Source organism: Neolamprologus brichardi, chromosome 7 (genome assembly GCF_056152115.1).
Source record: "Neolamprologus brichardi isolate AB-2024 chromosome 7, ASM5615211v1, whole genome shotgun sequence".
In the NCBI taxonomy this organism is placed as follows: domain Eukaryota; kingdom Metazoa; phylum Chordata; class Actinopteri; order Cichliformes; family Cichlidae; genus Neolamprologus; species Neolamprologus brichardi.
The window spans coordinates 47,098,068-47,121,378 of record NC_142110.1 but is presented as its reverse complement, the minus strand read 5'-3'; the positions used below and the strand labels follow the sequence as shown (position 1 = coordinate 47,121,378).

General features: G+C 38.9%; 2 protein-coding genes across 5 annotated transcripts; one reads left to right on the top strand and one right to left on the bottom strand.

Moving 5' to 3' along the window:
* Positions 1-1,488: 1,488 nt before the first annotated feature.
* traf2b (Tnf receptor-associated factor 2b) lies at positions 1,489-16,162 on the bottom strand. 2 transcript variants are annotated; one of them, XM_006788952.3, is made up of 11 exons: positions 15,981-16,162; positions 10,459-10,661; positions 9,336-9,414; positions 8,985-9,083; positions 6,898-7,059; positions 6,717-6,791; positions 6,489-6,563; positions 4,866-5,078; positions 4,461-4,764; positions 4,056-4,204; positions 1,489-3,968 (listed from the first exon to the last, which is right to left on the bottom strand). In XM_006788952.3, exons 2-11 carry the CDS (start codon positions 10,632-10,634, stop codon positions 3,750-3,752), a joined length of 1,551 nt encoding a protein of 516 aa, XP_006789015.2. In that variant the 5' UTR covers positions 10,635-10,661; positions 15,981-16,162; the 3' UTR covers positions 1,489-3,749. The 2 variants fall into 2 exon arrangements, with proteins under 2 accessions (XP_006789015.2, XP_006789016.2); XM_006788953.3 differs by lacking the exon at positions 15,981-16,162 and adding an exon at positions 15,555-15,707.
* Positions 15,431-22,777, top strand: coq4 (coenzyme Q4 homolog (S. cerevisiae)). Of its 3 annotated transcripts, none has more exons than XM_087843729.1 (7): positions 15,431-15,641; positions 17,845-18,000; positions 19,012-19,108; positions 19,954-20,056; positions 20,174-20,303; positions 20,806-20,899; positions 22,329-22,777. In XM_087843729.1, the coding sequence occupies exons 1-7, from the start codon at positions 15,446-15,448 to the stop codon at positions 22,504-22,506; spliced, it is 954 nt and encodes a 317-aa protein (XP_087699855.1). In that variant the 5' UTR covers positions 15,431-15,445; the 3' UTR covers positions 22,507-22,777. The 3 variants fall into 3 exon arrangements, with proteins under 3 accessions (XP_087699855.1, XP_006789018.1, XP_006789017.1); XM_006788955.3 differs by lacking the exon at positions 15,431-15,641 and adding an exon at positions 15,703-16,287 and having other exon boundaries at positions 17,848-18,000; XM_006788954.3 differs by lacking the exon at positions 15,431-15,641 and adding an exon at positions 15,703-16,287.
* Positions 22,778-23,311: the final 534 nt, after the last annotated feature.

Sequence of the window (23,311 nt, the reverse complement as noted above, 5' to 3'; positions counted from 1 at the left end):
ATGGTTGAGTTGCTGTGGTTCCTAAATGCTTCCACTTTTTAGTAACACGACTTATAGTCAATTGCAGAGTATCTAGGAGGGAAGAAATTGCACTGACCTGTTGCCTTAGAGCATCACCCTTGAATTCAGTATGGTCTTTAGAAAAACTCATTCATTTTTGACAGATGTTTGTAAAGGCAGACTGATCGGCTGGGTTTTTGATTTTCTTTATCTGAGGTGATGGGACTGAAAAGAGCAGAATTAAAATAGCAAAGTCTTTAAATATTTCATCACCTATCTATAATATCATCTAAAAACTGGAGAAATCTTTTAAGCACAAAGAGTCCTGCAGGATTTGGAGCAACACCAGTTTTTACGCAGCTAGGATCTTACATATATCAGACAAGAACCAGAAAGAGCCCAGTAGCTGGTGTGTTCGCTTCCAGATGTTGACAGAAGAGGGGATGTTGTTGCCATCAAATTCAAAATGAGCTCATGTTTTTTATGCAACAATAAAATGTCTGTTTAAACATTTAATATTTTTTATGCTCTATGATGAATTTAAAAAAAATGAGTTAATGAGATTTACAAAGTCACCGCATTCTGTATTTATTTAAATTTCACACAGTGTTGCAGATTTTTTAGAATTCAGTTTGTATATTTAGATATTTGACAGCAAAGAGTTTGGTTTGACACACCTGCTTGCACAGGCAACATTCGGGTGTTTTCAAATGAAATGAATTTCAACTATATATGTAGGTGATTTTCTTCAGTGTCGCAACTTTACTGTAGACTACATCTCTAAAACATTTAAACTAGAACAGTTCCTTGTTCCGTGGATTTTAAGTTGTGATAAGTAAGGGGGTTTACTTTTGTACGGTTTCAGTTTCGTGTCATTTGTTTAGCACTCACTCTTGGTCACCATCTAAGAAACAATACATGATAACTCTGGGACATGGGTGAGAACAAAAGCATCAACCAAAGTGTATCAGTTATAGCTGTGTGTAGGTTAGTGGATCAACAGTTACCGGCAATAACTAATTTCAGTTATTGGGGGGGCTCGAAAAAAATAAAAATAGGTCAAAAACATGGCACAGCTGCACTTGTTATGATATCATCTGGTGACCTCACAGCCTCTGACTTTGAAGATTAGATTAGAAAGTGCGTCACCATCTAAATACTTGAGAATCTAACCCAGGGGCTTTCAGAAGAAAGATTTTCATTCCTCACGTAGTCATCGATCACACGTGCGCCGTCCCTCTGGCAGGTTCTTTCCAACCACATTTATCTCAAGCATGATGAGGCATTTCCACAGCCTCAGTGAAGACCATCACTGGCATGTATAATGAGTCATTTTGTGTTCTTCTATCATACTAGTGGGGTTTCATTTTTGGTGAACATGCTTTGTGTGGTGAAGCTGATGTGACTGACATGAACCCTAAAAAGTGGCTGAAACATGGTTTAAATGGACTGGTTAAAATAAAAGGGTTACCGCTTTGAGTTGCAGTTCTGGTTTTATTTGTAATTCAGCACACTGACATGCTACACATTAACAGTCAACATTTTCAGTTTTCACCAATGTTAGCCTGAGGTACAAAGGCATTGCTGAGGCTGCTGGGAAGCAGAGTGGTCTTAAATTTCATAATCCAAGTGAAACATTTCACTCATTCTTAGGAATTTGTTCAGTGAGCTCAGTACCTTCAGATCTACAAGGTCTGAGTGGAAGAGGTTGTTATTAAACTGTCATACACTTACATCGGAAACTCTTTGGACCTCTATTAGAGCCTCACAGAAGTCAAAGGTGCAACAACAGCTGTGCACACTGCTTCTGCTGATTTGGGCATTCACCAAAGCAGGTTTTGTGTTTCTTTGCAAGGCAGGAAGGCCGGCATATGTTTTGCTAAACAGGCTACTTAAACTTGGTTTTATGTTCACACTCTGCCCTAAAATGAATAAAAGTTCACACATTTCCCATCATTTAAAGCGCCTCCTTGACAACAGAATGGGCTGACGAGCACTTTGGATATCAAACCTTTTATATGTGAAATAGCTGGAGTTCCCCTAGAACAACGTGAAGCAAGGAAAAACAGGTACACCACATCTATATTCACAACAAACACAGCACAACAAACACAGCTATGTTTCTTTGCTTTCGACCCTTCAGCGTGGTGCTTGGGTTTTTTTTCTTCTCGTTAGCGACCTTGCTAGTTTGCATCATCCGTTTGTTTTAGGAGAAGGCATCAGAGTTTTACATAAAAGGAATCACCTGCAGTGTTATTCCTGTGTGTGTGTGTGGGGGGGATTTTCACATTCACACGTGGTTATTTTAGAAAAAAAAGACAAATATAAGAAAACATGTGGTTAAAAAAAACCAACTTTTTTTTTTGTTTACAAGATATTTTTGACTTAAATTATCTGTGGTGCTTACACCCTTGTGCCTACATTTCACATGTTGCTACATCCAACAATTATTAATTTTTAATAATGAATTAATCCTGTTTAGGTTTAAACAGAATTAAAAAAACAAGTCATAAAGAAGAAGACAAAAATAAAACAAGGAAATAGTATTGTTATGCTTTAAATGAACTTTTAATTAAAATCAAATAGAATTTAGTGAAATTTTATCTTAAATGACACACACAAAAAATGGTTAAATTAATAATGTACCTATGGTCAAATGGTACTTTAGCATCCCTTAAAACACTTTATAAATAATCACCAGTCATCAAAGTCATGAAAGATTCAAAACTAACTTTATATGATTGAGTACAGTATGAGTACAACTGATCAGGCATTATAGTTAGCAGTAGCACTGACATAATACAATAAAGTGTGTACATATATATATTTATTTATATATTTGCTACTCTGTGTAACAGTAGATGCTTCAGGATTATTTAGTAATACAGTATTAAGGGATTATTTGAAACAGGCTACATATTTTATCATTGTCTTATCCCCTTTAGATTCATTTAAAATTTGATATAAAATGTTTACCAGATCGAGCCGTTTAAGTGACAAGTGCACGCACCACGACCTCATCAACACGAGAGCTTTTATAATCTAGTATTTTTGATTCCTTTCCATCAGCGCTTGTTTGGTTTTCATTGGTCGTTGTTTTCCTATACTGCATGAGAGCTAACGCAGGCTAAAACTAAACACATCTCCCATTTGTCTAAGTATGTGCCTTTAAAACTAAAACATTTTATTAGAACTAGTTAACTTTAATTATCTCGAGCCATAAATAAATAGTAACTGGAGATAATCTCACAGTGGTGGGAAAATCAAAACACACACAAAGCTAAAGAAGGTGTATTATATCTATTATGATATTAGGCTGCTTATAATATAAGAGATAAATTATCATCTACAAGATGCAATACAGATATAAGGAGGGTAACATCAGGATAACAGATGACTTCAGACCCTTTTTTCCTCAGAGAGCTTTTCTCAGCTCCCACCGCTGATTCACTGATTCACTGCAGATGGATCCTCGGAATGAGTGCAGATGTCACATCGCACGCCCTCAAGGTGTAATGACATCCTAATGATGATTTTAATGAGATAATATATAAATATAGTAACCTATATGATAATAACATTGTATTTTTGTCATATATATATATATTATTATTACTGTTATTATTAATATTATTATTAAAAAGATTAATTATTTGGTTTAGATTTTTGTTTCTGTGTTTTTGTATTTAAAAAAACAAAACAAAGCAAAACAAAACAGAGTTTTTTGGTGTTACTTCCACAGTACACCCTTATAAGCCTGTCAGGTCTACAATGGCTTTAATGAAAATTGTATCATCTCTGAGGTAAGGGCTCTTTCCGGCCAGTTTGGCCAGCGGGCAGAAGAGTGGGCAGCCGCTGGCGATGTTCATCTCACTGATCGGCCGCTGGAAGGACGAGGAGCTGACGTCCGGTCGGAAAGCATCGATGATGTGCTCCCTGTTGTTCTGATCCAAGAGCATCAGAGTCACCTGGCGGGGAAGAAAAAGAGAAGAGGAGTTGGTTTCGTGCCGCTCATCGAGAGTTTCGTGCGTCAATGTATTAAAACGGTTACCCACCTTCTGACTAAACGGCCACTTGAGCAGGGCGTCGCACTTTCCCCTCATGACGACGAAAAACAGCGAAAGGTGCGTTCCCCGGCCCGTCCCGTCACCATTCAAATACAACCTTAGACACATTTTGTAGCCATATTTGCTGGAGTAAAAAGCTGCGTGCAAAAACAAAACAAAAAAAAAAAGAAGCGTCAGAAATGGAAACGGAGCCTAAAACAGCATCATGTGAAATCAGCAGAGCCATGCACGCTCCCTGAAGAACAACAAGGGTGTAGCGGCGTGGAATTCCCCTCCGTCTACACGCCAGAAGATAATGTCATGTGAACTGTATGACCTCAAAACAAAACAGAAAAATCCCTCTCACCTAAAAGCATACCACACGTGTACAACCGTGATGTTTTTCCATCCTACCTGGTGAGAACATTGCAGGCGCTCGACCAGCCACGGCATCCTGCCTTCGGCGCGAGAAGTCGGAGATTTTCCAGACGAATATTCCGTCGTAGGTGCAGAACTGGAGTTCGCGCACCAGCTGTTCGGTCTCAGACAGCTGCAAGTCTCTCATGGTCAGCGTCCTCTCCAGCTGTCGGACTTTGTTAGACAGATTTTCAATCTTCTCTTGGTCTAAGCGGTGTTGGTGTGCGAATGCTTCCATTGTAACAGAACTGCGCTCCACCTCCCGGTTCAGGACACACACGATGTTTTCTAAAGCGTTCACCTATTGGTGAAAGAAAAAAGAAGAAGCAACAAATGATTATTTTCTCATTTCACAAAATGAACAGAGTGGTTACAAGCGACATCAAATCTGTTGAGACTCACTTTTTTTTCCAGGTCAACAGACTGCACGGAGGTCGTGGGCCCGGCTCCCTCATTAGGATCCCTGTACAGGCCCACTCCGGAGTCCTCCTGCCACTCCCCGGCACCAGAGCCCTCTGAGCGAGCCCGAGTCGCTGACAGCACCAGAGGCAGCAGCAGACGCAAGTGCTCCATAGTACTGTTGACCTCGTGGTCACAGAGTTTCCCGTTCTCTACCTGACACAGAAACACGGGAGAGCTCGTCTAAGTTTTATTGAGACAAAGGTCAAACCAGTTAGTTTTAGTCCCAGGCGAGTGCTTGAGCTGTGGTGTCCAGTTTGTGCCTTCAGTAGGACAAATTTAACTCTAGGTGTGGTGACTACCAAACTGGGCGAGTGGCTCCAGCAGATCCCAGGAACAACATTGGAGATCTATGTCCACAGAGTGCAGTCCTAGGAACAGTTAAGATGCTGCACAGGACCCTCAAGCTCCCAGGCCTCTGGTAGAGGACCCAAGCTTGAAGGATAGACCGCCCGCGAGAGCGAGCGGGGAATTTTTTTATATATTTTTAAACAGGTTTTACTTTTGAGTATTTACATGCAGTTTCTTTTGTTCTGTTGGCTCAATGAAAGTAAACCCAATTTAGATAAAGCTTAAAATAGCTCTAAGTATGTGTCTGGAGGCCTTTTAAGATGCCTGCTGAGTAGTGCTGATTGCTTCTAGAAGAACTGAAGAAACAGCCTTATCTAATCTTTTAGACGGCTTCCTGAGCAAACACCTCCTTAACTGCCACGATGGTTTGATTCAAAGGCTCCTAAACTCTCATTGGTGCTTGGGTATAATATCATATCACATCACATTTGCCAACCTGAGCTCAGCCAACTTTAAACTACTGACGAAAGCACAGAGCGCGAAATATCTCATGTGAAAGGGTCATGTGACTAACCTCAGGGAACACATTAGGAAGAAGGAGATGAGAAAATGCATTTAATAGCATTAAATCTGCTCTGCAATGAGACCAATTTATCCAGTGACCCCCACCAAAATCTTTTCTGTGTGCAACATATTCTAGCTTTCACGAGATAACGCACATCTATCTGTGCTCCAAATACAAAGCAGCTGGTGGGAGATGATTAGCCTTGTTTAGTTGGAAACTCCCTGGCTCTTTTGGAAGTTAAACCTCTAACAGTGGTTTTAGACTTCTGTGTTAAATCTACGCTCCTGAAACCCTATAATCAGTATAACTACACAGTCTGCACAGGTATAAATACTGGAAACAGTGTGTGCCGCTTACGTAGGCTACATCATACGCTCTACACAGATTCACGGCATACATCAGGCACAAAGCAGCCACTCATATCTTATGTTGATGTAAAACAGAAGAGTAAAAACACCAAACAGTGATGCTGTGACTTTAGCCAGGCCAGCTCCTTCATCTGATTTCAACTTCATAATTTACTTACAACAGGAAAAGTATAAGCCACATTACTACCTTACTGTACAGGACATACATTTAGACTCCTTATTAAACCACAAAAAAGTATCGAAATACTACAACGCAATGAGAAAAATGAGTTCGATCACACTGGTCAACCCTCTACGATAAAACATAAGACAGGAGTTTAGTGATTATGTAACTGCACCTACCATAGACTTGCAGCCCACTTCACTAAACGGACACGTGCTCTTTGACTTGGCGCAAGACTTCACATGATCATTGAACTGAAAGGCAGAATGAACAAAGAGAAAAGACCATTTATAAACAGTGCATCAACAGGAAAGTGGAAGTGAAGGACTCCTAGTCAAAAAGAAACTAAGTATCATAAGGAGACTGCCCTAAACCACTTAGATTACATTGAAGGTAACAGCGCTAACCTTTTCTCTTGGTATCTTCTTTTTTCCACAGTCCTTGCATTGCATGGGAAACTTCAGACAGATCTCATCATGGGCCTGAAATGCATCGTATAGCAGAACGTCACTTTGTGTCCATTAATGCCAACAAAGAAGAAGAAAAACAAAAAACAGTGTATTTTAGTGTAGTCTCTTCATGTCCCACCTTTATCTCTTTGAAGTTGAAGGTCATTTTGCAGTATTTGCAGTTAAGAGTTCTTGCCTCGCATTCTCTCTCATTGTGTCTGTCCTTCTCCGTGAGAAGGATAAGGGTTTGGCAGCCCTCGCACAGTATCCGCTCGAATTCACAGCGACCTTCATGCTGAGCCTGAAAATAACAGACATTTTTTGTTTGTTACTATTTTCGAACTGCCTGTTTGTTACGTGTAAAGCAGGTTTTCAGCATCGTGAAAGAGCAAACTGACAGTTGGGTCAAACCCTTCCCAATCACTGATAAATAACCGTGTTTAAATGCAGGTGTAGCTGCTCTGGTACAGGGTGTATCCTTAGCTTCTATGTGGAAAAACAAGTGTTTTTTTGTTTTGTTTTGTTCTTTAAAAAAAAACAAAAAAACAAACACCTCCAACTGACATAAAAAGTGAAAGTAAAAACACACTAGACTGGTTTGAGCATGAAAGAGATAACTACGGTTCTATGATTGCGCACATGATTGTAATCAAGATTATTTTGATATTTACTTGTTTTTCATTGCAACCCCCATTAAAATATGCACTTTTCTTACTTTCGAATGACATGCTAAGCAAACGAAATTTAAACAAAAAGCGAGCTCCACAAACATCTGATAGAAAAAAAAAAAGGATGAAAATGTACCATAGAAATAGAATTATAATGAAGAGAAGTACAAAAATAAAAAAGAGGAAATAGAATAATTAAAGAAATATATTTAAAGCTGTGTATTCGCCATTTAAAAATACCGGGAATCACACAGGCGGGGTGGAGCTTAAGGTGGGGTTAATCAACAGGGAAGTTGCCGTCTTTCACAATGACTACCAAAGGCACGCTGCAGACCCAGAAGCAGAAGCTCAGGTACGTTAGCCTGTTTTTCGCTTTGACTGCTGACTTTCCAGACTTGCTACGCTCAAAAATCTTGAACCGGATCGCGTCAATAAAAATGACTCACATTTAGAAGATTCCTAATCTCATCCCTGTCCTCGGCACAACACTCCAACGCCTTGATGTGACTATTTTTTCCACAGCTTCAGAAGGCCTCGCTATGGGTGTGTGCGGCTAGCAATTTGTAGCTTTTCCCACACAGTGACAGTGACTAAGATCCCAGGCCAAAAATATTTGCAAAGTGGGTGTATCACACAGCATAATAATAGTTTGCGAAGCAACAATAAGAGATTGGCATGTTTTGATCTTTTGGTGTCTTCTTTTTTATTGTTTTTTTAATAAGAGGAAGATTCATCTGCGTGCTATTGCTTGGGATTTCATTTCCAATCCGTGCAAATCCCACACATTAGCCTAGCGTTTTCATTTAAACAGCATATCATTTTAACATTTCCCAGGTGAAAAACACACACACGCGCACATACATGCACACTCACAAAATTGATGTAGATTAGGTCACACTGGCACGCTTAGTTAAAACCACAAACAGACAAGAATTGTTGTAAACATCTTTTTCACAGTGTAAGCATCATGGTGCCATCTGCTTACTACACAAACTACGTAGCTCATCTACAACTGATGCTTACAGTAGAAACACAGCTGCAGACAGACACACACACACACACACAAGGCTCAGTCGAACACACACTAACCAGCTTTATTTACTTCACGTGTCTTTCATGCATTTTTACAAACTCCAGTCTGCGTTCAATGAAATCTGGGTTTCTGCTAAACTGAATGAATACAAGCAGTTTCCTTAACAGCTCTATAGTTTAATGGTCAGTAACCCAGTCACGCTAAGCTCAACAGGGTTGTTCCATTCTGGTACTTTCCACTGAGCTTTTGTTGATAAATGAGGAGAGGCTGGGACTTTCCAGCCGCCTGTTAAGTTTCACTTCCTGTTTGCAGCAACGCAGCACTTAGCGTACAGAGCGTGCTTGCTATGAAAGCTGAGGTTTTTTCAGGGAACACAGTGACCCGGGAACGCAGATTATAGGTCAGATTACCCTCTCACGTAGATTAATAAATACTGACAAGGCTCTTTTATGGTAGCGTAAACCTACACCCAGGTAAAAAGCAGCAATGCCCATGCCACAGGAAAAGACAGATTTCATACTTTACCTCATACTCTTTAATAGATCCAGTCCAGGTACAGCCCTGGTTCAAACACCTGGCTGGCAGGCTTGCTATTTCTCGGCCTGCTGCATTGTCTGGGAAAGCCTGTGAGGTGGGGGGTGGGGGGGAAGGGCAAAAACAAAGAGATCAGTGAACTCATAAAGCCTTCAATGTTCCCTGACTCTTAAAAGAAAGCAGACAAGAGTAGGATGCATTGATGCATTGTGTGGTTAGGGAAACCCCCGCCAGATTACAGTCATATTTTTTCCTCTAAAGGGCAGTAACATATCACATGCTGACTACTCCGAGCATAACAAAGATGGTGGATTTGAAACCTGAATACATATAAAGGCTTACCTCACTGCTGTTTAGAATGGAAATGGGTTCCTCGTATATCTCCTCTTGACGGCAGGCTTCACATGGCTTTGGGCCAGAACTACCAAACAAGACAGGTTTGTGACTTTACTGTAAAAGCAGCGGCTCGACGCCAACAGTCAGCAACAATTTCCTGCTGATCCAAAACTGGAGCAACTGCTGACCAGTGTGGATTACGGCTCGAGCAGATGAACGTTTAATCAATACAAGGGAAATGAAAAGAAGCTTGTAAGCATCATATCAGTGAGACAAGAAGAAAAAAAAAGTTGCTTTAGCAAGTTTGAAGGCGATTAAATAAATAACCAAAACACACACACAAGCATAAACAAAGGGCACGTGTGTGTGCGTCACATCACATGGTGAATTTATAACGTACATGATCTGGTTATTTTGAAACAAATAAAAGCACTCGGACAAATCACATGCGAAATCCACACATTTCACAATCGCTTGTGTTACTGTTGTGTAAATGTTTGGGGAATTAACAAAGAGTCTGGTGGTTTAAAAAAAAAAAAAGGTAAAATTCCACATTTTCTGTCACATTTTGTTTAATTATACTTTCATTAAACATTAGATAACACATAACTGAAATGGACATCAACTAGAAATGAATTAGTGTATCCATGTATGTATCTGTAACGAATACACATCACAAATACTCGTTACAAATATGTTGGTGTGACACCTCTTTGTACTTGTAGTGAATATTCATTACAAATCCAGTGTTTTTCCTCATGTATTAGTTTTCGTTAATATTCATTACGATTACGCTGTAATGAATACATAAGGCAATGAAAACACTGGATTGGGTATTCATTACAAATACACCTCATGCATTAACAATCCACCAGTGTGTGAATGACTCAGAAGGTTTTAGAAAGAAGACCTTTAGAATGAATCAGCAACACCACATCCTTGTGATTCACAGACATCAGTATGACAGGTCCATCATGTGGGGCATGAGTCTGCATTAATAACTGATCTTGTCTGGACAAAACTGCCAGAGTTGAGGAAAGATGAGGAAAGGGTGTGCTGAAGCATGTCCAGTAAGATAGGAAGCATTAGGTGCGGGGTAAGCAGTTTGGTCTAAGGACCTCCAGTCTACCTGGTGAGCTGCTTGAAGCAGTGTACACAGAAGCGGTGGCCGCACTGAGCCTGGACAGGCTTCCTCAGGACCTGGAGACATTGCTGACATTTATATTTATTTTCCATGGGCACTGACAGGACACTGAGGGGAATCCCTGGTAAAGAGTTGGGACAGTCCAAAGAAATACGGGCCATTCTTCTCCATCAATCTGGTGCTATATCCTGTTAATGAGAACACAGAGAAACAGCTGTCAACAAACCAGGCAGGAACTAACTGCAAAGATGGAATATAAACTCAAACTAGCAGTGAATTACCCGCTGGCAAGCTTAACTATTTAAAAGATCACCATGAGAATCTGTGTGACCCTCGAGGAAATATTTGTCCACGCTACTGTGTAAGTCTTGGCACAGCCAGCAATGCCACACAAAAAAAGAAAAGCATGGTAATAATATTGAAAAATATGAAAAACCCTGCTTAACACTGCAACGGCTGAAACAAGATTAGCAAGTCAAATGACTTGAAGACATAGGTACTTTTTCTTTTTGAGTTACCAGAAAAAGTCCTGTGATTGGTGGGATAAACATAACTGTGGGAGAAGCAGCATCAGGATATACAACCTAATCTATTTAAACACGTATCTAAACCCGTTTAAAAAAAATCCCCTGACAATTTTCTTTGTATGTCCAGCTTACAAATAGCTGAGTAACTTTAAACTGTAGAACTTTGTTGTACAGCATTTCCAGATAATAATCAGATAAGCATCTTTCTACTGAGAAATACTAGTGAAATATTTCTCACTTTAATGCGGTGTGAAATGCAAACACAGCATTTACACGAGCTTTGCTGATATCTTTTGTACTTCACAGAAAAAACGATGATGCCAGGCATCAGACAGCACAGCACATGTATTTTGGGTCTTTCCTTTAAATACTTTTCCTGCAATGTTGTCAACATTTCTCACCCTCCACAAATAGTTTCTGTTACCTTTGTTTCAGTTTCAAGCTCGCTTTAAAGCGTTAACACTAAAAGATCACTTAAGTCACGGTTTCTTACAGGAATGGCACTTATAGGGGTGCTGGCCACAGCTCCACCATGTGCTCAACTTGAGTAAGTTTAACTAAGTAATAGCGGGTACTGAAGGTTTGCGCAGTGAAACACAGTGGCATAAATTAAGGGATGAGAAAGACGCAGACCCTTTTTAAAATCCTTTTAACATTAGCTACTTAAGTCAAATTTACCATTAACCGTGTTTGCGCTCCTATCATCCTGTATGTTCTTTAAAGTTTAATGCATACAGAGTGGTGTGTAGTTATAATATTTATACGACCCCTTTGTTAAAATGCTAGGATGCTGTATAATCAGTTCATCTGTATATTGATGAAAATGGCACAAAGAAAATATATCAAATACTGAAATTGAGATTTTAAATGAATTGATGTCTCCAACATGTACAAAGGGTAGAGCAAAGGCATTTTTACCAGCGATTTACATTACGTTTTATTAATTTATAAGCATTCAGGGATCGAAAAGAGTCACTGAGTCGTTTTCTCACGCACTTATTATTTGGGTTTTACGATGCAGAAAATGTTTGTTATGTGTTGCATCCCACTGCTCTTTGCAGAATGTGGCTCAACTTGTGTGGGCAAAAAAGCTGTTTGGATAGCAGCATGTGTCACTCCAAAATCTACATGTCATTCAGAATTAATGGTGCCTTCCCTGGTGTGCACGTCACTCAAGCCACGATCACTAATACAAACGACTATACATACAAGCTAGATGGTGCCGTTTTTGTCTTTAACCTACAGGAGGCTCCATCCATAAATCCATTTATCCATTTTCTGAACTGGTTGTACAACCCGGGGTGAGTCAGGGTCAGTTTGCCACTTCATCACAGGACTCCATCCATGACTTCAAAAAGGAATTTCAAATTCTGGGCGGTTTTCCAATTCACCTTTTAAATGAGCTTTTGTGTAAAAAAGCTGGTGATGTTTCTGTATCTTGTTTCCATAGTAAACTTTGTAAAAAAATTAAGTAATTATGCATAATTTGCAATTTGTGACAGCAGCAACAAACTGGATTCATTATTTGTTTCTGCAAGTATTTCTGAGACCGTGCAGCAATTTCCTGAGCTCCCTTGGACTGCCTTCATTTTTTAAAACCCCTGTAAAGCAGATAATGAAGTTATGCTTAAATTTTCCCAGGTAGTCTCTCACAGAGTTCCCAGTTCGTCTGCATCTTTACTTCTAAAAGACTAAGACCCAATTACACTGCTGCCTGTTTTCCAATTACCCCAATTAGATGTTTGATGCTTCACCAGATTACACAATTTGTGTCTTGACTTTTTCAAACCATGTTGCTGGCATCAAATTCACAATCAGCTCAACTTTAAAACAAAACTAAATTCTGTTCAACATGTAATATCTTTGCATTTTAAAATATAATGTCCAGCAAAAATGTCTTTCCAAACAGAAATTTTCCAATGTAATCAATAACTGGGCTTTACATGAATTCAATTTATAAATGCATTACCTTGAAGCTCCTTTTTGAAAATATATTCTACAAGTGGAAAAGGTATGCCAGTACCCTCTCTCTACATATATATATATATTATATTATTTTATACCTGGTTAAATTAAGGCACCAAATTTAGGAAACCCTCATGGTCTTTGGTTACAATACCTCCTTTAACTGTGTTCAGTATGTCTTAGAAATTATCAAGAGTTATATTCTGGCAATCAGAAGATTGTAAACATATTTTTTACATTTAAACAATATCTTTCCTCACTAATTCTAACTGTTTAAAATCATTCTTCCATTAAAGTACTTTATGGTAGGAAATCATTTTAGACTGAAATCTGTGAAGAAAAAAGGGAATAAAGAAAATGCCCAACTGGCAGAAAACTCACCCCACCTGGTTCACAGACACCAGAATATTATGCACTGTCTGCTTCCTAATCACTTATCACTGCCAGTAATCTGGCACAGTTCACCTCACGCTTCCTACATTTGTCTACCTCAGACTAAAACTACAGCATATAGTGGCAGTTATTTCACCCACTGCATAAAGAACAGCACCAGGGCTTATTTTGTCTTTGCAAATATCCCTTCTGTCACAAATTTCTGTAAATGTTTATTCTGTTGGCATTATGCAATTTATATATATGTGTGTGTGTGTGTGTGTGTGTGTGTGTGTGTGTATATAAAATTCCCTTATGAAAAAATGTGTGGGGAATGTCTAGTGTTTGTTTTTCCCATAACCAGCAGATGACAACTCTTACTGATATATTTCCACACACCCACTGCATGTGTAAGTGGGTTTTACAGGTGTATAAATTATATATAATACATGCCTGCATGTCAAAGAAAACTGCAAAGAATGTGGACAAAGTGCACCTTTGCATGTCACAACTTGAAAATATGCTTGTTTAAGGTTGTGGTGTTTGTAGGCTTAAGGTAATATGTTTTCAGTCTGGGAAAACTGTGTGCAAAAGCCACACAGCTTAACAGTGCTGTCTCACCATTCAACCATTTATGTTCTTAAGTCAAAGCAGGTCCTAAGGTGAACAGAACAACACCCATAAAGTAAATGTTAATGTTTAACTAAATGTGAATGATGTATGCAATTCCAACAAAACAGCTCAGCTTTTTCCCCACAAAGAAATAAAGTGGTAAATTCCAAATTGTGTCTACAAAACAGCACCAGTCCTGATGGTCACGAGTTTTCAATGAACTTTCTGCAGACATTGTCTCCAGGCAGAACATATCTGAATCTTGTTTTCGGTGGATTTTTCCTTAGACCAATTTAGATCCTTTTCAAACAAAGCAACTAACTTTCATGGGGGGAAGTAAGACCACACAGAAAGTGGATGTTGAATCAAAAGATAGATGCAAGGAAAACCCCTATGTTTTAATTTCAGTGGGAGTATTAACACTGAAACTGGAAATAGTTAATCCAACTCCAATACATCACTCAACAAATAAATAAACATAATATATGTAAATCCAAATACCCATAGCTAAAAAAAAGAAGCTTTGTGTCCTTCCTACAAACTCATCTACAAGAATTTAAGTTACAAACTTCCTTCCTTCAGTTAGATGAATCACATTACAGCCAAGATCAGCTTACTGTCTAAAGATCCAGCTTTTAGAGTTTCATTTCATTTTTATTTGAACTTTGCTTCACATAAATTTAACCTCTTAACTGTTACTTAAATCTTAGAAATTTCTAACAAAATGAAATACTTAGGCATCTTGTATGTGTATGTGTGTTTTAAATCTAGATTTCTGTTGAACCTTTATTTTTAGAGTTTTACTTATCTCACCCTGAACATATACTAATATATGATTTGAATACACTGTTAATAATTTTATATTAAGGCAGGAAACGCTGCTTTTCTTTGGAAGCTCTTTCTTCCTGCGTGTATTTATTTGAACGCAATTCAATTCTGCCACTCACCCCATTCACATTAAATCATGAGTAACTTTTCTGTTACTGGTATTGCATAAGAAGTTCAAGCCTAACTTCATTCTTACAAAACTTAACTGAAAAGCTGTGGCAACCTGCTGTGAGCGAAAAGACATGTAAGCTCGTGTTTGGATGATGTTGTAATTACAACATCAATTCAGCGCGATCACTGGATCGCGTGGAAACTAGTCATAATTGTCAGAGAAACACACAATGAAACACTGTGCATTGAAATATCAGAAACAAGAATTTAAGTTATATAAAGGTAACACACACGAGGCCTACGTACAGCTAAACCTTGAAAAGTGACCTTTGTCATGTACAGCAGCATAAACCTTTCTGTGAAACGAACAAAACAGCCAGCAACAACGAAATAAAGCAACAACAACAACAACAACAAAAGAGTACAAAATTTCAGTCTCAACATTTCAACTTCTGTCTCAGACAAATAACCACAGCTGCTCTTTAAAGCTACACCCAACGTTGCTCAAAGCCTAAAAAACATCCTCTTCCTGGGGAGACTCGTCCTCTCAGCTCGCCATGTTATTTCCCTGCGTGTTAACGCTGAACTTCTGCGAGTTCAGTGTGAAAATGCAGGGTGCTTCAGACCCTTTCTCATACAAAAGCCCAAACCTGAATGTTTACTCACCGAGTTCGCAAAGACTGTCAGTGGATCTTACAGTCGTCACCACCACGGACACTATTTCACCTCGTAACTTAGCTACACCCTTACCACGTAAGCATTGGAAACTATATAAACCCGGCGAGCGCGTTCAGTAGCAGAGAGCTTACAGAGAGCTTAGCCACTGTAATGTAGGCTGTTTTGCATCTGTTTCACGAGATTAGCTCCTGTAATTATTTTAAATATTATTTTAGAGTTTGGGCTATTGCTTTTATTAAGCAACTGTGTACTTTGGCACGTAAAAAACACTTTAATTATTTTAATGAGCACCTGCGAACTTCAAACAGCTAACATTAAAGTGTGTCTGCTTTTACGACTTATACGTTTACCTACTCAGACAGCTAATTGCTAGTGAGTTATAGGAAGGGATTCACAGCATGCAAACTGACTAACCTTGGAGTCTGGCCTGTGTTTCTCAACGAGGGGAAAACGCAACTCAACTTAGAACTCGCTCTTTATCATGATTCACGGACGGGTGTGTCACTAAGCGCACTTAGTTTTAACTGCTGCTAGCGAGGGCGCAGTAACGGCTGGGTTTTTATATGAAAGCCCAAAGCCACCCCTCTCAACGTAGTTTGGGCTGCTCCGAAGCCGAAAACAAGTGCTCCACTCACGCATGCGTACTACCGCAAAAGAATGTGGCCGCTGATACCCTTCCGATGGATCAACCGGCGGCGACACTGTTTTACAGTTTCTAAAGGTACGAGTTTAAGCAGGTGTCCTCTGTGTTACAGCTTAGTGTTCTTAAAAATAAACCTGGTGGTAAGTTGATAAAGGGAAGAAGTAGTGTGGGAGCCTCGCTGTTAGCATGCACCAGGCACAGGACTACGCGTTACTTAGCAGTATGTCAACCAACTGTTAGCTTAACGTCAGGGAAATGTTCATCATTGTTTACTGAATCACTCTTAAGAAAACGTTGTAGCAGGCGAACAACACATATACCTGGATGTAACTCATCCTACACTGGGATGATCTTTTGACATGTCATTAGACAGTGCTGAATGTCAGTGATTTATAATTCATATAAATCAAAGTGTTCTCCAGCTTTGAGTCCCATGTGTTTATGGAGCCATCTATGCTCATGTAGCTCATGCAGATCATTCATGGCGTGTACAGACTCAAAATGTGACGTAAATTAAGCACACGTTTCTGCCAAAACACATACACAAGACAGGACTGTGGCTTTCTTCTCTCAGAAGGAGCCAACATTGTTGTCATTATTGTTTTGTGTTTTAGTTTTTGATTTTATCACTTACGTCAATCAGTTTTTCACTTTAAGTTCAGGTAGGTTTTATTGCTTGAAAATACTTAATTTTACTGGTTTCAGTGTTACTTTTAGTCCCTATAACCTTTGTTCCATTGAGGCCACACATTAGAGGAAAGATTTAGGAAAATCAGTGCAGGTATTACAATAAAAACTCGTCTGATGGCTGAAACACAGCCCTCCATCATATCATATGTGGTTGCAGTTAGAATTTGGGAACTCTAGCTAATGCAACATATCTCGAAAAGACTTGTTTATGAGGAGACAGAGACCTATTTTTGCATTATTTGAACAATGAAGGGAGAGAAACACATTAGCTTCATCTATCTATTTATAATTTTCATTTTTAGATTTATTTATATTTAAGCATTATTATTATTATTATTATTATTATTATTATTATAGAAAAGTAATTTTGTGAATCCTATATTCTGCCACCATAACTGTAAATGTGACAACTGTAATATAACAATGAATGACTAATTTTTTAAGTGTTAATAAAAATTAAGTAAAAAAAAAAAAAAATCTTTTGAAAGCAGTTGATTCACATTGTTCAAGACATCCAGAGTCTCAATACACATATCCATCAATGCCTCATCAGCCCAGCTATTATAAAATATTTGCCATACTAACAGATAGTTACTGAGGATATTTCCTCTGTATTTATTTAAATGTAATTTTAGTCAGTTTTCCAGGTTCAAAAAAGTAATTTCATTTAGTTTTACTCTGTTTCAAAAGTCTAGTTTTTATTTTAATTTTACTTAATTAAAAGTTTTTCTTTTTTTCCCTTAGTTAACTCTAATAACTTTGATGTGCAGTGCAGTCTGTTACTACAAATAAATGCTCTGAATGGTTTATCCTGCCATAAAGGTTTTGGTATTTAGACACTCCACTATCAATAATCGGTTTAGTTATTTTTTGTTATAACAGTAATAGAATAAATATTCTCTATAGAATAGTGCAGCATTTAATACCACTCCATCTTTTCCTTAGTAGTTTGTGTTCAGCAGCTGCACAGCAGCAGCACTGAGTTTGCAAACATCCACTACGATGGACTGTACCCTGGACATATTCCCACCACCGCCGTTCAAAAAGCTCTCTTGTCCATTGGGTCAGGTGTGGCGGCACTGCAGAACCCCTACAGACATGGTGAGACACTCACATGAGCATTTCCGTGTGCACTGGTTTTCTTTCTGTGTGTTAGGGACTATAAATCGGTTAAGATGAGGATGTTTAATCAAAGTGCTGTTTACAAGGTCACGGATAAACCTTAAAGCACAGCTGTTTTTGGATTGAGGGGCTTTGGAGTTAACTGTATAAAATTTAGTGCCAACATTTACATTTAAACTTTTTTGCCTTTGTGTCTGAATCACAGAGATCGGAGCCTAACCTTTACATGTATTTTTGAGCCAGTGTTTTCACTGTACAAACTGTCTTCTCGATCTCCAAAAAAAAGAGAACAAAGTAGCACAAAATATGTAAGAATAAAAAAAGCAGTGTATTTTTGGTATTTTGCTACTTTGAGGAATTCAGGCTTCTTGGTAAAACTGATGTCAGTCAGTCTCCAACTGATAGGGATGTGAACAAGTCTGACCTTGATGTGGCTTCAGATTGTGGGATTGTTTTCCATTTTTCAGAAATGATACCACTGATTAGTTTCTTTTCCCATGTACTCATTAAGCGTTTTGTATTCATTTTCAAGGGCTTATTCTCTGGAGACCTTTAGTACGTGACTTAAAATGTCTTGGAAACAAAAATGAGACTAAATACAAATTACAGCCACATATTAGTTACCCTGAAACTCCAATGAAGGAACAGAGTCTTAACACCTGTCAGCTGACATTTAGTGAGGTTTCTCATGACATCCACTGCTTAGTATCGATTCATGTCCAAAAATAAATTGATAAATAAATGGATTTTTTTTTTTTTTTAAATGCATTTTTCACAGGCACGGAGGTCTTTCCCAGCTCCGTCTTTAAAGCAGACTGATTAAAAGTTTGTGAAGTTTCTGAGTATTGGTTCCATGATGAGTAAACAGTAGTGACCTGTTTAGAATTAACACATGGTTTCTTTACTGTCAATAAAAAAAACTTTTCACTGCACTGTCATGATGTTGTTCTCGGTGCCCTTGGATTTCATGAAACTCTGGGTACTTTACAGACATGGTTGCAGTCCTGGGGGAGACAACGGGACACCTAGCGCTCATAAAGCTCAGGGACAGGATGAGAAATGACCCTGAAGGCTACGCTGTCCTAACGTGAGTCAGTGTGGCAGAACGTCATAGTGCTTTCTACTTCGGGCACATTAAAAATATGTGTTCTGTCTTCGAAGGACGCTGTTTAAAATGTAAAAAAAGAAAAAACACCACAATGCGGTGATGTGCAAATCTGATAAACCCGTAGTTTATTCACAATAGAACATACAAAACAAATTAAATGTTTAAACAGAGAAAATGTATTATTTTTATAATTTGATGGCAGGAACCTGACTGGGTATAAAAAGAGCATCTTTAAGAGGCAGCATTCCTCAGAAGTAAAGCTGGTCCGAGGTTCACCAGTCTGCAGAAAACTGCATCTACAAGTCATTGAACAGTTTCAGAATTTATGTTCCTCAGTGTAAAATTGTGAAAACTTTGAGTTGCTCATCATCAACAGTTTAGTTGGAGAACCTGGAGAAATCTCTGTGCACATACGCAAGGCCAAAATTAGTACTAAATTTCTGGTGTCTTTGGGCTGTCAGGTGGCGCTGCAACACTTCCAGAAGTCATTTTGAACACGGTTCACCATGCCATTTGTGGATGGCATCAAGCAACTGAAAGTATATACAGATTTTAGAGCAATATACGCTCCCATCCAGATGATATCTTTTTCAGGGAAGGCCTGAAAGCAAGACGATGCTAAAGTGAAAATATGACAAAGAAGACCCAGGACTGCTGAGCAGCTGGAATCCAAAAGTCCAACAGCTGGTTTCAGTTTTTCTCAGTTTAAACATTCTATATGGTTAAGCTTGCATTACATTAGTTTTTATTTATATTTTACACAGCATCACAGCTTTTTTTGGAATTAGTGTTGTGCTTTATTCTTATTTGATTTGATCTTGCAGAGAAAGGCCGAGGATCCGGCTGTCTACGCTCGATCTGACAAAGATGGCTTCGCTGCCTGACGGCTCCTTCGGCAGGGAATACCTCAGATTTCTGGAGGACAATGTGAGTATTTGCTTATGTGATGTGCATATATACTTGTTTTTTTGTGCATTTGTAAACACTTATTGTTTGGTATAAACATGCTTCCTTCCTTCTTCCGTTTTTTAATTTTTCCCTCAGGATGTGACTCCTGACTCAAGAGCAGACGTGAAGTTCGTGGACAACGAGGAGCTAGCTTATGTCATGCAGAGATACAGAGAGGTCCACGACTTGCTGCACACCTTACTGGGCATGCCCACTAACATGCTGGGTGAGTCGAGTTCTGTGTAATCTGAAAATGCTATTTTCTGACATTTACTTTCATCAAAGTAAAAGTTTATTTATAGAAACTTCACAGCCAAGCCATGCATTGTCTTTATATAGTGCATACCTAATTGTATGTCAGTGAGAGTTATTCTGTGCATGCCTGAACAAAAGTTTCCAGTTTTACAGCCAAACTGGATTTGAGATTTGAACTTAATTTCTTCTCTCCCAAGTTTTCTCATCCAGTTGTCTCTACAAACCTACAAATCTCTAAACCTACATTTTAAGTCCATTTGATATAAAGTGTTGACCTGAGTTTGCAGTTTTGCAGGCATCTCCTATTTGACCGATTCTATATCAGAATAAACCTGCCAAAAACTCTGAGAAGAGAAATAGGGTTTACACAGAACTTATTTTAATACACTGTTGGCTGACAACTTCTCCTTTTCTTTCTCCTAATTTAATCTTTAATTTGCATGTTTGTGTCCTTTTCTGTCTCTTCCGTTCAGGTGAAGTCGCTGTGAAATGGTTTGAAGCTACTCAGACCGGGCTTCCCATGTGTGCTCTTGGAGCTGTGCTGGGGCCACTACGGCTAAATGCAAGGTATGGTTGGGATAACAGGAGAGTTACAGTTTGACTGACTTGCTGAAATTTCTGTAAGTGCTGGGTTGAATCTGATTACAGGCTGCCGTATATGCCGTATAAACTCCTTATATGATTAAATTTTTGTGCAGCTTATGAAAAAATGTGACATCATCAGTGGAGCTCTCATACCAGGATTCTCCATTTTAATGCAGTATTTCAATTCAATTCAGTTTCATTTATAAAGCGCCAAATCAGAACAACAGGCACCTCAGTGTGCTTTATGTTGTAAGGTAAAGACCCTACAATAACACAGAGGAAAAAAACAAGATTTCCCACCAATGACCAACAGGATGAAAGAAAAACTCCCTTTTAACTGAAGTAAACCTCCAGGAGAACCAGGCATCTGCTGACACGGAAGAGTCGGAGAGAAACCAGGGCTCAGTGAAAAACCCCACCAGAGCATCTGTTACCTTGGTAACTAACCCAGAGTTTAAGTCAGCTCTCTTCCTGCAACAAATCTAGCTAAAAAAAAAAAAAGAGAGAGAGAGAGAGAGAAAGAAATCCAGCTATTAAAGATCAGATAAATATTGTTCTAAAAGGGGAACAGCAAGCTTAACAGGAAGGAATTCAATGCTGTAATCAGTTGTTCTCATTAAATATGACAAATAGTTGAGTAATAAATAAAAAGGGGAGCCAGAGGGAGAAGTGAAAACCCGGACCACTCTCCAAGTGGAGATGGAAGTGAATGTTAGATTGTAGACTAAAGTGTTCACTCCCAAATCCAAATCATTTTCAGGTGTTCTGATCACTTCCATGGCAGCAAGTGAATAAAATCAAGTACCTAGGCATGCACTCTGCTGTTATAGGTGCAAAGGGTGGGCAAATATGTTAAACCCCATGGATTAAGAATGGGATGGTACTCAAGTTCATATGCTTGTGAAAGCAGACGAGTGAATACTTTTGGCAATGTAGTGTATGTAAATCCATCTAGGTCCATTTCTGGAGTATTTGACGTGTCATTGTTTCTTGAAATAAAAAGCAATAAACCATCTCAGTTACCCAGAAGCCAAACTTGCATTTACTGTCATCACCGAATGACCGCCTCGTCTTTATAACAGTTCTTCACTTTCAGTTCAGCACAATGGAGAAAAAAACCAGAGATGATCAAAAGTCCTTTTGTACTCTGATTTAGTGGATACAGTGTAAAAAGTTCAAAGTAAAACATCTGGAAACAGTAAAATCCTGTAATAGATTAAGTGACTAAGCTGTGCGTGGGTGTGGGATACTGAAATGTATGTGGGCTGTTTTCCTGAAAATCATAAAGTCTTCCTCATTGAATACCTGTGAACTTCCTCAGTATCAGGGGACTTTGTTGTTTATTTGCCAGGTTTCCTCATTATTGTTATATGACACTCTCATCTTCCTTCTTTGTGTTGCCCTCTCCCAGTCGTTTACAGTCACTCTTCACATCTTTGGGCCCGTGGGCTCTGCAGAGCGGTCGGCGTGCCCGCTGCGTCCTCAGCATCTTCTACGAAAGGCGCTGGGAGCAGAGCCTCGAGGACCTCCAGCGAGAGCTCAACATCGAGCCACCTCCTGTCATACCTAAGGCTAAGAAGAAGACCTGAAAAGGGAAAACATAATGAATGTTCTGGAAATTGCTCTACAAGAGACTAAACCAGAAATATGTAAAAGATTCTGTGGAAATTTGTAATGCTGGGGGGAAGGGAGAATTTCCCTCTTGGCAAAGATTTGAAAAATCTCCTTTCCTGTTTTTCTGGTTTTAACGGAAGATGATCTCAGCTGATGAGACGCTTTTATTTGTGTCTGATTCTGCCATGTAACTAGAAATATTAAAGTTGTTGTAGTTATTAAAACAGGCTTATTTTTTTGTTGTAACCTCAGCCACTGTGTTTTCTATTGTGTGCATGTGGCAGAGTTCATTGGATACAGTGAAATACATGACAGTGTTTAAGTTGGATTTGTGGTACTTTTACAGAAAGATGTGTTTACACAAAATATCTGCACTTGTTCATCTGTCATTGCTCATTATCTGAAACTTGAAATGTGCTCTCAGGGGTATTCTGACTTTTTGTTTTATCGCCTGGTACTTTTCACTTTCTGTGTTCTACAGGGTGGGCCATTTATATGGATACACCGTAATAAAATGGGAATGGTTGGTGATATTAAAGTCCTGTTCGTGGCACATTAGTATATGTGAGGGGGCAAACTCCTCAAGATGGGTGGTGACTATGGTGGCCATTTAGAAGTCGGCCATCTTGGATACACCTTTTGTTTTTTCAATAGGAAGAGGGCCATGTGACACATCAAACTTATTGGTAACGCCACAAGAAAAACAATGGTGTGCTTGGTTTCAAAGTAACTTTATTCTTTCATGAGTTATTTACAAGTTTGTCTTTGTTCACAGCCATT

Bases quoted from the DNA above. Each gene is read 5' to 3' on its own strand.
- traf2b (XM_006788952.3), bottom strand. From the start codon at position 10,634: ATGGCCCGTATTTCTTTGGACTGTCCCAACTCTTTACCAGGGATTCCC. The intron at 6,564-6,716 runs GTTAGCGCTGTT...TCTGCCTTTCAG, and splicing joins AGAAGATACCAAGAGAAAAG to TTCAATGATCATGTGAAGTC. The intron at 4,205-4,460 runs GTAGGATGGAAA...TTTTGCACGCAG, and splicing joins GCCTGCAATGTTCTCACCAG to CTTTTTACTCCAGCAAATAT.
- coq4 (XM_087843729.1), top strand. From the start codon at position 15,446: ATGTTATTTCCCTGCGTGTTAACGCTGAACTTCTGCGAGTTCAGTGTG. The intron at 19,109-19,953 runs GTGAGTCAGTGT...TTGATCTTGCAG, and splicing joins GAAGGCTACGCTGTCCTAAC to AGAAAGGCCGAGGATCCGGC. The intron at 20,900-22,328 runs GTATGGTTGGGA...GCCCTCTCCCAG, and splicing joins CCACTACGGCTAAATGCAAG to TCGTTTACAGTCACTCTTCA.